The sequence below is a fragment of the Rosa chinensis genome, chromosome 4 (assembly GCF_002994745.2).
Source record: "Rosa chinensis cultivar Old Blush chromosome 4, RchiOBHm-V2, whole genome shotgun sequence".
Classification (NCBI taxonomy): Eukaryota; Viridiplantae; Streptophyta; class Magnoliopsida; order Rosales; family Rosaceae; genus Rosa; species Rosa chinensis.
The window spans coordinates 20,578,705-20,592,786 of record NC_037091.1 but is presented as its reverse complement, the minus strand read 5'-3'; the positions used below and the strand labels follow the sequence as shown (position 1 = coordinate 20,592,786).

At 36.2% G+C, this 14,082-nt stretch overlaps 2 protein-coding genes across 11 annotated transcripts; one reads left to right on the top strand and one right to left on the bottom strand.

Annotated features, from left to right (window-relative positions):
* Window positions 1-4,234: 4,234 nt before the first annotated feature.
* LOC112200468 lies at window positions 4,235-9,877 on the bottom strand. Of its 8 annotated transcripts, none has more exons than XM_040517470.1 (10): window positions 9,540-9,871; window positions 8,815-8,861; window positions 7,381-7,565; window positions 7,068-7,257; window positions 6,677-6,912; window positions 5,710-5,916; window positions 5,504-5,596; window positions 5,286-5,393; window positions 4,753-4,976; window positions 4,235-4,566 (listed from the first exon to the last, which is right to left on the bottom strand). In XM_040517470.1, coding segments are annotated over exons 1-9 (1,290 nt in total). In that variant the 5' UTR covers window positions 9,542-9,871; the 3' UTR covers window positions 4,235-4,566; window positions 4,753-4,754. The 8 variants fall into 8 exon arrangements, with proteins under 8 accessions (XP_040373404.1, XP_040373405.1, XP_040373402.1 ...); XM_040517471.1 differs by having other exon boundaries at window positions 4,236-4,566; window positions 7,390-7,565; window positions 9,540-9,870; XM_040517468.1 differs by having other exon boundaries at window positions 4,237-4,566; window positions 7,068-7,565; window positions 9,540-9,865.
* Window positions 9,878-10,027: 150 nt separating this feature from the next.
* Window positions 10,028-12,084, top strand: LOC112200469. 3 transcript variants are annotated; one of them, XM_024341500.2, is made up of 5 exons: window positions 10,028-10,137; window positions 10,277-10,305; window positions 10,762-10,874; window positions 11,111-11,231; window positions 11,696-12,084. In XM_024341500.2, the coding sequence occupies exons 1-5, from the start codon at window positions 10,084-10,086 to the stop codon at window positions 11,892-11,894; spliced, it is 516 nt and encodes a 171-aa protein (XP_024197268.1). In that variant the 5' UTR covers window positions 10,028-10,083; the 3' UTR covers window positions 11,895-12,084. The 3 variants fall into 3 exon arrangements, with proteins under 3 accessions (XP_024197268.1, XP_040373409.1, XP_024197267.2); XM_040517475.1 differs by having other exon boundaries at window positions 10,029-10,137; window positions 10,266-10,305; window positions 11,117-11,231; XM_024341499.2 differs by having other exon boundaries at window positions 10,029-10,137; window positions 10,266-10,305.
* The last annotated feature ends 1,998 nt before the right edge of the window (window positions 12,085-14,082 follow it).

Below are 14,082 nucleotides of genomic sequence, written 5' to 3'. Positions count from 1 at the left end.
TCGTGGATTTGCTTCCAATAAAGATTCTCTTGAAATAATTATGATTTTTACCGGTTGTGAGTTTCGGTTATAAAGTTGTTATGCTCGGATTCGAATTTATAATTGATGTTGATTGTCGACGAATTGTTTTCGATGTGATTTTCGGATTTATACTATTTATATTATATTTATATTCGTCGATTTGAGACCTTATTTGCGAATTGAGTTTTGTTGGAGTAAATTTCCATATTTAATTATCGACCTACGATTTTGGCATTGGGAATACCTTATTGATAATCTATTTATCCTTTTAGTGTGGGACACGCTGTTGGTTTATATGACTTTTTACGAGAATTTCCGGGTACGGTTGGGAATCGTACCCACGTTTTCTTTATTCGTGGGACATGGGGAAGCCTTAAGGATTTATTGGATTTTAATAGTTTTTACCCACCATACCTGGGTCGTTATATTTTATTGCTAGCTAGCCTATTAGTACTCCTCCCTGCTTACTATGTGTTTGTGGGTGAATAAGAGCAGAGCATGGGATGCTCCAGAGTGTGGGACACTCCGACCCGAGCCTGGGAGGCTCCCTTCTTTCGTATGGTGAAACTTCTTCCCCATATTTTATCGTTGCTTGACTAGCGGGGCTAGTCCTATTTTCACTGTAGCCAGCGGGGCTAGTCTTATCTTCTTGAGAAACGGTATTTCGATTTTACATTATATATTTATTTTTTGAATCTTGTGACTAGCAAGGCTAGTCGATTTACCGTTTGAAATTCTTGGATTTAAAGTTAAATGTGTTTTACCATTTGTGCATGCATCGAGTTTTTAAAGAAATAAATGTGGGAAAGTATGAAATCCTTCTTCTTTTAAGTTGTTTATTTTTGTTCACTCACGCTAACGTTTTTCGTCTACTTTCCCCTGGGCCTTTCGGTTTCTAATGCCCAGTTTGCAGGAGTTATTAGTTGAGGTCGGGCGTACGGAGTTCGAGGCATAGTTGATGAATAGCTTCCGCACTTCTTCGTTTGGCTTTGATATATTGTGAGTTAATAGTTTTGGGTAGTTCACTTTGGAAGTGACTTGGCCAATTCTCGGTAGAGTTATCTCTAAGGTGGGCCCCACAGGGCCACCTCGGATTACAGGGTGAAATCCGAGGCGGGTCATGTCAGTGTTTGTCGGTGATTCTTCTTGGGTTGGGTCGCCGTCTTTCGCTCGCTTTCTTGGTGGTGGCGGTGTAGTGGAGTGGTGGCCAGAGTTGGTGGTCTTCGATGATGGTAGAGGAAGAGAAAAAAAGAGAAGGGTCAGGGATAAGAGAGGAAAAGAGGTCGTGCGGCCAAGAGAGAGGGGGAGAAATGAGAGAGGTTAGGGTTTGTTGTCTTATATAGTTGACTTTGTGAAAAGACCATTTTGCCCTTCCAACATCTCCGAAAAACTCTGGCATAATATTTAACTTCTGCAGACCATATCTAATTCATACGAATTCTGATTTAGGCGTGCCACATGCCCACAAACTCAGTTTAACGTCCTCTACAACTTTCATGAAGGAAATTTTCTCAATTAAAGAACGAAACAGAAAAATCAATTTTTGGTCAACTAAAAGCACCGAAACGAAGTAAAAAGTGGGAGTAATTGTTGTTTACCCCCCCCCCCCCCCCCGAATGACTAGTTAACCGGTAAATTTAGGTTCAGTAAGTAACAACAGATGATTTCTTGTGGAGCATCTTCCATTAGAAATTCTTCTTACTTTTCCTCAGATAAACTATTAATCTCGACGGGCAAAGAAAACTCTTTGGACTTTAACTTCTTCTCAAAAACCTTAGGAGGGTAATTCTTGATCAAAAAATCTCTCGGCAAAAATTTTTCGTTAAGAAGACCTTTCATCTTCTTCCATGTTCGAACACGCTCTTTTCCTTGCCTCTGACGAGAACTCTGCAATTGATCCTACCAATAAGCTGCATCTTTTTTTAGCTTCCGAGAAACCATCTTAGCCTGCTTGTGTTTTGGAACCTCCATGATCTCAAAGAATCTATCCACTTCAACCTGCCAATCCAGAAAATGCTCCACGCTCATATGACCAGAAAAGTAAGGAATATCAGTCTTGGTCATGAGATCCTCATAATCATGATTAATATCACTTCCACAACCACGTGGAGCTCTAGCAAGTTGCCCTTCCCCGCCTCTGTTACATTTGTTGTTGTTGTTTTTTCTTTCCAACAACTCACAAAATTCTGCCATTTGAGCGTTCATGGCAGCAATTTGAGAAGTCATCTGAGCGGTAAGGGCATCCAAATATGCTCTTGTAATTGGGGTAGTACGTTCGTCACCCATGGATAATCGAGGTAAATAAGAGAGACAGGGAAGACCTGCTCTGATACCACCTGACGCAGTCGAAAGTAACCTGAGTTTACAAGCAATAACCCCTAAAAAGATAAATCTGTAGTCCACCAGAGAATTTGAGAAAAATCTCTCATTTTATTAAATTTGATATGATAAACTGATTATAATACAAAATATGATGGTGCTTATATAGGCATCCAAAACCCTAAATCATAATCTATAAGAAATCCTAAATAATCCAAATTAAAAAGGAAACTAAAAACCTAAAATAAAAAGAATCCTAATTAAAAAGAATATAAAACTAGCCTAAAAATATTAAATGCCAAATTAGATAATTAAAACGATATATTTTGGCCTAAATCCGATAGGGCTCACTAAAGTGAGTCTTGAAGATCTCGTCATTCCCATTCCAGAAAGGTATGATGCGTCTCAAACGGACATTCTATCTAAAATTTACTCCAATCTGATTCACAACCCAGAACCTGACTTTTCGCACGAGAAATCTGAAAAGTCCAAAACCAAATTTTCTTGGATATTGCAGCGGCTAGTAACCTCATTATGCGTGAATTACCTATTTTCCAATCACTCTTCTTGATTCCACATTGCTTCTTTATTTTTCTAGTTTTCCAGCTAAACCAGACCCATTCTCGTCCTACATCATTCTCCTCCATTATGAAAGAACTCGCCATCGAGTTCCTCTTTAATAAATAACAAGAATAGGTAGATAAAAGACTTGAGAAAAAATTAGACAACTGAACCTGTGGATTATTAGCTTGATCCTCTGCAAATTTTGATGGCACAATCATGAACCCAACGCCAAAGATGAGTCTGTCATATGCATTTTGGCTCTCATACGCAACCTTAGTAGATTTGTCTCGGCTCTCAAGGTTGCATTCTTGAATGATATCTGGTTCTGAGTGATTTATTTCGGCTCCCAGACTTCTTCATTATTAATAACCATGTCTACATGAACAATTTCATCTTTAATCTCTTCTTGGTCATGACGGATGATTTCTTGTGGAGCATTTTCCATTAGAAATTCTTCTGACTTTTCTTCAGATAAACTATTAATCTCAATAGGCAAAGAAAACTCTTTGGACTTTAACTTCTTCTCAAAAACATTAGGAGGGTAATTCTTGATCGAAAAATCTCTAGGCAAAAATTTTTCGTTAAGAAGACATTTCATGTTCCTCCATGTTTGAACACGCTCTTTTCCTTGCCTCTGACGAGAACTCTGCAATTGATCCCACCAATAAGCAGCATCTTTTTTTAGCTTCCGAGAAACAATCTTAGCCTGCTTGTGTTTTGGAACCTCCATGATCTCAAAGAATCTATCCACTTCAACCTGCCAATCCAGAAAATCCTCCACGCTCATATGACCAGAAAAGTAAGGAATATCAGTCTTGGTCATGAGATCCTCATAATCATGATTAATATCACTTCCGCCACCACACTACAACAAATACCAGTATTAATGACCAAGACAATGGTCACAAAAGATGGCAAATTTGGTCACTAAACAGATTTAGTGACGAAAATATGGTGGTCACTATAGGGCGGTCACTAATAGTAAGCAGTGACCAGTTCACAAAGTTGGTCACTAAATAAAATCAATTTAGTGACCATATTAATTTGGTCACTATTGTGACCTGCTTTAGTGACTAAAGAGTTCATCACTGAAACCCCTAATTTTGCTCACTAAAACATCTAATTTGGTCACTAAAAAAGACTCACATGCTATATTTAGTGACCACAGTAGATAGTCATTAAAGTGTCAGTCACTAAACATAAAATTTGTTTTAGTTGTTATATTTGGCGGGAAAGCAACTGTGACAAAAAGACTTGGCCATTAAAAGTTACGATGTGGTCACTAAATGTCAATGGGTTTTTAGTATGAACAATACGAATTTCCCAATCTTCTTCATCATTAGATACAAAAATTTGCTGCTAAATTGTTTTTTACAAAATTTGGGTGAGATTTTATTTCAATGGTGATCAACATAACATATTAAAATTTATATAATAATACTAAATAACATTAGCAATAATCTCCAGTAAAATATGTTTCTCATCCCCCTCATAAACTATTGAACTTTAAATCCAAAGTCAGTTATATAGATAATGATGTATTTCCAAAAGCTAACCAAGTTGAGAGATGTACTGCTTAAGTCATTCCAAAAGCTATTATCCTAATACGAAGTCAAAAGATATATTGCTTCAAACTCAGACCTTGGACCGCTCTTCACAAATCTGCAATAACAAAAAGAAATATGCAGCAAGTAAGTAAACTAACATTTGATTGTAAAAAAAAAAAAAAAAATTCATACAACAATACACGTCTTAATAACCTTAATTGTGTTATTCTTTTTGTTGAACAAACCATGTTGTGTTATTCATAAACCAACATCTTAAATTAATAAACATGATACTAGATACCTTTATTTCCTAGAGGAAAATTGTTCCAGCAATTTTTTCAAAAGAGCGTCCGTCTCATTCTGCTTTGCTTTAACTGCTTCTAACTGTTCATTTTGTTGAGCTGCACTAGCCTTCACTGCCTCTAATTCTTCATTTTGTTGAGCTGCACTAGCCTTCATTGCCTCCAACTCCTCTGCAAGTTGGGTAGATCTTCTTTCTGCCTCATCTGCCCTCCGTGTAGCCTCCTGAAGTTGTGAATGATTATTGGAGACCTTTGAATTTTTAGGCTTAGGACCTGCTCCTAAACCACGTATGTAGCCTAACGGAGGTGGACCAACAATTGTGGAAAGAACTTTATCATATATCTCATCATCAGACATTGCTTTTTCTGACTCTTCATGTTTGCTCAGGATTTTTCAGTTTTGTCATCTCACCCTAAGGAATAGTTAATTCAATTAAGCTATTGCACCAATAATAAAATATTCAGATTGTTATTTCAATAAAAAGTAAACACCCACCCACACACACACACACATATATATGTGAAAACTTACATAAGCATGTTCCGCGACATCCCCGACCCATGTTTTCTTGTTTTCCCTAAATCTTGTCAGCTTGAACATATCAATGCGGCTCAGCTCCTCTCCAGTCTCAGGATTTTGCTATTTTATTCAACCATAAAGCAAGGCATATATATGTCATATGCAACTTTCAATTAAACATGTTTTTACTTTGCAAAAAGAAAAAGATAAACATAAAACGAAAGACTTACATTTTCATATCTAATGCGACTGAATGCTTTTGTCCCAGCACAATGAGTTATTGTTAGCTTATCTCTATTTTTCTTATTATTTCCGCTCAATTCCTGTATACAAATTGGAAAAAGTTGACATATATAACAATGAAAGTGGAGTCCAATTATAAATGCTAACAACTAATAAATAATTGGACAACGTAGGAATAGAAACAATTGCTCACCAGCCACTGATCATCGTGCCACCAATTGATGAGAAAATTCCAGTCATCTTCTCCCACATTTTCAGGTCTATTCTCAAGTGCCTCCTCCACTGATTCATATTGCAAAAATGTCTTATGCAAATTGTATCGCCAAGTGCTATATCTTCTTTTCATGTCTGCCTCAATAGCCTCATTCACGTGTGGTTCATTCTCCAATTTGAATTTCTCCTAAAATTGCATATATGCCATAAGTAAAATTTATAATGAATAAAGCAACTTCATAACCTATATGTAAAAAGTAAAAAAAAGTAAATAGTAATGGGACTTGCTATGAACTTGGGCACTTCATAAGCTTCAAGCACACAGCGGATACATCCTCAAATGTCTACTTTCACCTGATTTCTGTGAACCCCACATGTTTTATTCCTAAAGTAAATGGCCAATATATACTTTCCCTTTTTATACCTTCCTCCCTTAGTCCAAACATCAAATAATACTTACTAGTTTATTATGCTTTTCTTTGCATCTCTCTCAAGGTCAATAAGCCTAATTTCTTAATCTAATCTAAACTTTTCTTTCTGGGCCAAATAGTTTTTAAAAATGTGTAAATGTGCCTTCCGTTTGTACTGTGATTGGGATAACCTTTTTAATGGTTTATACTTTTAGATATTTGGCCACTGCCTCTTCTGACCACATTGTCAAGATATGGAATGTTGATGATTTCACATTAGAGAAAGCTCTAGAAGGTGTGTATCTTATACAATATAATCAGCAATGCAATGGGGAAAAAAAAAAGGAAAGCAAAAAACGTAACAAAAGGCAATGCAAGATAGAAACTACGAGCAATGCACCTAACCTAGGTTGTTTCATGTTTAGATATATAAGTACTTCATCAGTAATCAGTGTATATAATTTGGTGTAGCTACACTCCTAAAAACAGTAGAGAACACAAAAGTATAGCACTTTAGATAATTAATTATATACTTACATGGACAAGACGAACCATCAAAGCAACATCATCCTTGCTAATTCCACTCCAATGCTTAACTTGTAATGGAGCATTTTGCCTAACAATGCAGCCTATCTCTGTGATGTAAGACTGGCAATTCGCTCCTACGGCTCGTTTTACATGCTCTGGAATATCAATCTCTATTGGATTACTACAACATTTCTTCTTGGCTGTCCCAAGACCTCGAGTCTCACCACGTCGTTTCTTCTGGGCTGCTTTAGAACAACATATAAAAAATATAAAATAGAAAATAATCACAAACCAAGATTTGATCATACTTTGATAATGAATTGAAGAACCAGAAAATAAAGTCAAATTATGTCTTACAAAAAAAATCAAATTATATGTATTTTTTTTTCTACATAATTACTACCAATGTTCTCTTCTAAGGTAGGAGGATGAGCAACTTGAGAAGATTCAGCTATCTCTTCATGCGCACTTGGAGTTGATGTGTGCTGATTAGAGGTTGATAAGACTCTGCGCATATGTGGAGGTGAAGGGGAAAGTGGAGACGATCTCATAACATGTGGAGAAGAAGGAGGAGATGGAGTCCTTGATGACTGCATAGCAGGTCGACGAGGATGTGTTAATTTATTTGTGGAAGGCTGTGTCTTTGAATGCTTTCTAGGAGATAACCGCAATGGGCTTGAAAGTGTTGTAGGTTTAACTAAAGGCTTTATAACCTTAGAAACCTTTTCAGTTGAAGATCGCAATAGACATGCAGGTGTTGTAGGTTTATCCAAAGGCTTTACAATCCTAGAAACCTTTTCAGCAGATGCTCGCAAGTGGTTTGGTGGAAGTGCTGATGTTCGCAATTGATGCAAAAATTTAGGACCTTGTGATCTCTTGGCGATAACGATATAAGCAGCTGGTTTGAAATAAAAAAATAAAAAAGCCTTGATTAGTAATATGCAGAAAGTCTATTTCTCTCATATCCTACTGCCACAGCATTTAGGTTCCACTTTTTTTTTTTGTAGTTTATACAAAACTAGAATTAGGGTCCCAAAACACACCACTAAAAATTTTAATGAAATGAAGTAGCCGTAAAATACTTACACTCTAAAGAAGAAACACCTTTCTCCAGCAAGAGAAATTTAGAAAAAGACCAAAGTTGACACAATTTAAAGTGCAACCTTTAGGCAGGAACTGTTCAGCTTGAGGATTTACGAAAAATTTATTCGTGCAACAATGAACTTGAAATTTTCCAGAACGAAAGCTGACATAACAAGATACAACATACTAAAATTGTAAGTTAAATGGAGTTTGAGAAATAAGGAAAAAGATGGATGAAAATAGACTGAACTGTCAGGTTTTAGAAAAATATAGCGGCAGCAAGGTCTATTTAGAAAAACCACAAAAAATTCAATTTAAGACCAATTGTCAAGAAATCAGTCTCCAAACAACTATTGGAATGTCTAATTCAATATATACAAAAACCAGAGATTAAATGATTCAAATAGAAGTTCAAATATCAGTAGAAAATCAGAGGGTACGCTAAAAATTCTGGAACCTTACCAAAAGCAAACCAGACTTAAAAGAAAAATCACCGAAGATTCACTATACATTGAAATAAGATGAAGCTTTCCAGATCATAAGTTAACTAGCAGAACAGAAACATATCAAAATTTCACGACATTTGGAGATCAGTAAGTAGGGCAACACAAGGCTCAAAGTTAACAGATTAGCAACTTTCTCAGAAAATTCAGCAAACCTGTTTTAACCTCAGTATGAAGATTTGATTATAAAGTTGGTTTGTTTTAAGAGTAAACAAGAGAGGCACAACAAAAAGAACAAACTTACAAGCCAAAAGAATAGCTTCTACATTGGAGAAGAAACAAGGGATACAAAGAGAATACAAGAAGCATTACAACCCAATTTGGTTTTCACATGCATCCCATGTAGTAACTAAACTAAACCAGCTGCAATATATCAAAATGACTAACATGCTAAGCTATCTACATCAAAATACATCTAACCATCTCATTTGAATTAGCCTAATGGATTTACTAGAATTAGCCTAGTGTATACAAAACTAGAATTAGGGTCCCAAAACACAATCAGGTTCCATAAGATCATAACACACCACTAACGAAATCAAGTAGCGGTAAAATACTTACACGCTAAAGAAGAAATGCCACCACTTATATGAGCTCGGATCAACACCCTGCATTAGAAAATAAGTAATTAATATCCAACAGTTGTGGCACTTAAGTTAGTAAAATACTGGAAGCCATTTAGGACCTTGTGGTCTCAAGAACCTGGCATGATTTAAAAAAAAATAATAATTAAAAAAAAAACCTGACTAGAAGTATGCCATAAACAAATCAAATAACTTAATGCTTTCTGTACTTACCTTCCACATAATGTCTGTCTACATATTGAACAAAGCCACAATAAAATAAAACAATGTAGTAACAATACTTATTACATGTTAACCATAATGAAAACAAAATGAGCATTCAAAAACAATAATACCAAAATCCTCATGGATATCATCCTCAGATGACACATTCACCCTCAACATTGTCATCACTAGAGCTAGCATCTTTAGCGTCACTATCATCATTAATGAAGCTATCATTTTCTCTTCGTTGTCTTTTGGCAGTCAAATCCACAACAATCATTTCCATGTCATCCCTACTTAATGACACGTTGCCATCATTAATCTCAATAGGATTGACAAAATCATGCGACTCTTCACTACTAGAATAATGCTAATAGACATCGCATCATTTAAATTGCAGATTTGCATACTAGATTTTCAGAATTCCAAACGATGAGACGAAGATGAGTTCAATCCATGAAATATTGGATTGATTCAATTAATTAAACAAAATCTTACATTGAATCATTGCCCCAAATTGATGTTGATGTCTTGGAGAAGCCGAGAATTCCAAAGCCCAGAGGCCAGAGCTGCAGATTTGCAAAAGTTTAGAAGAGGAGGAGGACTGGAGGATTCGAGAGCCGAGGCCCGAGGGTCGGATTAGACGAAGTGACGAACTGGGGTTGGAGCGCAGTCGAAGAATCGAACTCCCAGAGGCTAGAGCTGCAATCGAAGTGATGAGGAGGAGGCTGGGAGCGTAATCGAAGTGATGAGGAGGAGGAGGACTGACGAAGTGATGAACGGGCGAGTTAGTCGAAGGCTGGGAACCCAACTAAAATATATATATATATACATCTAGTTTTTTTGTCCCAAAATCTTCGGACGGGCTTTGGCCCGCCCCACTTACATACTGGATCCGCCCCTGATATTTTAGCTGGAATTTGCAATGGTTCCAATTCAATTTTGTATTTTGACTATGTTTAATATTGTAATTATAGCCTGAGTTTGATGGTGATGTTTAAAGATCTGACTGGAAACATTTCTGGCCTCAGGCCTGGGCTTCATGGTTTCCATGTTCATGCTCTTGGTGACACAACAAACAGTTGCATGTCAACTGGTATGAACCATTGACTAAAAGTTTTTCCTTTATGATCTGACGCAATTGGGGCAAAGCCAGGGAACTAAAGCCTACTCCCCACTATCTTTTTAATAACTTGCTGTGTTGTATTTGTTTCTCATGATTAGTCTACTTGCAGGACCACACTTCACAATTGTTGATAAGCAGGTTTGTAGTTTAACATTCCTATTTATTTTCAGTTTACATTTGCCTGTAAATAATTTTATGCTCGGCCTCTCTTTGAATTTCATTTCCACTTTTCTGAAGTTTACATTATTGTTTGCAGATTCCTCTCACTGGAACACTTGTTGACTTCTTGTAGATTCCATTTTTAGTAACTTTAGGCTTTTTGCCATATCTATTAGGATAAAATCGCTGTTGTGTACCTACAAGTTGTTCGGATTTTGGTACTTTTGTTTACTGTCAGTTTAGTTCCCCCAAGTAAATTACTGATCCTTATCTTCAATTGTGTCTTTCACCCTCTGCAACATTCATTATTAATTTTAGTGTAGGAATACTATGCGACAATAATGTAAACTTCAGAAAGGACCCAGCTCCACCTCATCCACATTATCTTGGTCGTCCTCTGGCAAAAGTTTGCTTACATCTTCATGCACTGAGCAGGTTGTTTTCTGGACAAAAGTGTACCATCCGAACATTAATAGCAATGGTAGTATCTGCCTTGACATGCTTAAAGAGAAATGGAGCCCTGCCCCGAGTCCCTGACCATTTCCAAGGCAATAATCTGACTTGATTTATATGATTTTTTTTTCTTTAGTACCATCTTGTTGCATGCCTATGTTATCTTGCATGAGTAAGATTTTACGATTTGCTTTTGTTTTTCATCACTTCAATTTGCAGGGATTGAGAAGGGATTGATAAAACATAAACCTTATGGTTCATATTTTCTAATTTCATTTGTTGTTTCTTATGTCTTTTATGATAACTTGAATTTTCTGCATATTTGGTACAGGTGCAGGGAAAAGATCGAGTAGTTGTAAGATGTGTTGCAGAGCAGCTTGGCTTGTTTTGAGCCCCAGAGACGCACTTTCTAAAGTCTCTGCAGCTGTCATGAGAAATAAGCATCTCAAGAGGTTTGATTTTCAATCCACCTATACATAATTCTTTGTATATTGGACTTTTGTTTTTTGTTGGGGGGGGAGGTGTTTAGGACTGCACTGTTTATGGTCAGTGTACATTGTTTGAGTGGCTCAGTTGGCAACATAAGCTTCAGTCCGACATTTTGAAAGTGATAGTATGTCAATATGTTAAATGGAATTTCAGGTTTTATTTGCTTCACAGGAGATTAAATGCTTTGCAATGTCAATAAGGATTTTTTGGTTCCTTCTCCTCTTATCTAAACAATCATCAGTCTTCCTGTCATGAAGTAAAGTCCAGTACTTCAATGACATAGCAAAGCACGAATCTCCACTGACATAGCAAAGCATGGATCTCTATATTCAGAAAGACATTATTTTTGTTTATAACATGCGAGTTTTTCTGTTTTTGTTTATTTCATTTTCTGTCCAAAACTGAGACCTGAGTCTATTCTGGATAGTGGTATGTCGCAGTCCTATACAAACCAAAGGAACAAGGATTTGGATCGGACGAGTGAGAGGCAGGATCTTGAAGGAAAGGAGCTAAAGCAAGAAACTACTTTGCATGAACTGGAGCCGGTTGCTGTCGATGCTCTTCATGAACTTGTTTCTTTAGTTCACAGTCATGTCAATGCTGCAGAGCAATATGATTTTGAGTAAGGCAAGATTTTGCTGACCATTTTGTAATAGATGTAGTGAAATCAGGATGAATTGTGAACAAATTATACTGCATATAGTTATTGCAGCAGTGGTATCTCTAGACTAGCCTTAAAGTAGGTTAAAGTTAGGGTTTATTGTGCAAAACTTTTGAAGCTACCTCAAGCTCTAATTTTGGATAGAAATTAATGCAATTCCCCCATTTTTGAATTTCATGTTATTTGTGGATCAACTTTCTAGTACCAAATACAGCACGAAAGGGATATAACAGCAGTTTGAATTCACAAACTAATGTCAAGAAAAGGAAAAAACATCAGTTACTAATGAAGAATTGAGGTCAAAAAATAGAAATTACAACAGTTTGAAAATAAAAACCGATGTCAGAAAAGAGAAAATACATCAGTTTGGAAACAAAAACCGATGTCAAGAAAGAGATAATACATCAGTTACTAAACAAAAACCGATGTCAAGAAAGAGAAAATACATCAGTTACTAAATAAAAACCGATGTCTAGCATAAATATGGACATCGATATAGACCAAGGAACCGATGTCCAACATAGCATTAGACATCGTTGTTCTTCAGGAACCGATGTGTAAAATATTATTAGACATCATTTCTAAATCAATAACGATGTTAAAATGGATAATTGTGTTGTTAGACCTATATTTCATGAAGCATCTAATGCCAAAATATGAAGGTTTGACAATAGTTAAACACACTAAAATGGTGATCACATTAAAGTTTTTACATCGGTTCTGAACCTTAAACCGATGTCTCGTTGCAAAATAGACATCAATTATGAACCGATGTCTCGTTGCAAAATAGACATCAGTTTTTTTTTTTTAACATCAGTTGTGGACTGATGTCTATGAACTTTATCCTAGTAATGCTTGTTGATAGGGATCCTCTGCCAGCACTACTGAATCACATAACTCATTTTCTTCTGCTTCTTTTTCTACAACATCATAATTCCCTTGAGGTTGTGACCTCTCTACGACACGCTAATTATTACCAAGCCGAGTATCTCGCAAATAGTACACTTGTTGGATCTGAGATGCCAAAGAAAATGGATAATTTGTGTACCATGTTTTACTGATATTGATACTAGTGAATTGATGTTCATCAACTTAGATACCCCTGTTTTGAGTGAGATCGAACCAATCGCACTTGAAAACAACAACTTGATTTCTTCCAAGATATGATAGCTCAATAATGTCTATCAAAACGCCATAGAAATCGATACTCTTACCACGATGCTTTCCTTTAACAACCACCCCGCTATTTTGGGTTTTTTTGTTTGCATCACGATCTCGAGTGTGGAACCTTATAACATTAATAATACAGCCACTATGTCTAACAATTGACTTCTGGGGTCCAGTAGCCAAGTTTGATAAATTTTTGTTTGGTTCTTCTCAGTGCATCCGTTGGACCTAGTTATATATACTTGGAACTATTTGAAAAATCATATAGATGAAATTTATATCGATATCAATAATACATTATTATAAAGGATGATATACAATGGATACTTACCCGTCGGAGAAACCATTTGGCAAATGTTTTTTCTTGCTCCTTGCTTATATTTCTAATATTTTGCCTCTCTAGCTCCTCTTTATGTTCCATACATGTAAAGAGATAACAACCCTAATAATTTTCGGAAAATAAGGAAGTTAAATAAATTATGCTTTTAAATGCAATAGTTCACTTATTGTATATATGGTAGCACTTCATCACAATTATGTAGCACATACCACTTAATCATTTCAAAGTCTGTCGGACTAAGCACATCATCAACTCCTCTCATAAACAGCCTAACATTTTGTGTGAAAACAGATATGCCTGACTCCATTCTTTCAGTGCTTCCATCAAAATTTAGGTCTGCTTGGTTAAACTTTGTTTCAATACCATGAAAATACATAGAGCAGAATGTAAGGCATTCACTATTGCAGTACCCTTCTACTATTGAACCCTCTGGACGAGCTTTGTTTCTAACATAGCCCTTAAAATTATGCATCTTCCTACATCTCCAAAATGAAAACATTTAATATCACAATTTTTTAACAAAAGCATATAAATATAACTCATTCTGATCACTGAACAGTGGAAAACTTACCTCTCAAATGGGAATTGCCATCGAAATTGGACCGGTCCAACAAGTATAGCTTCACGGGCTAGGTGAATTGGCAAG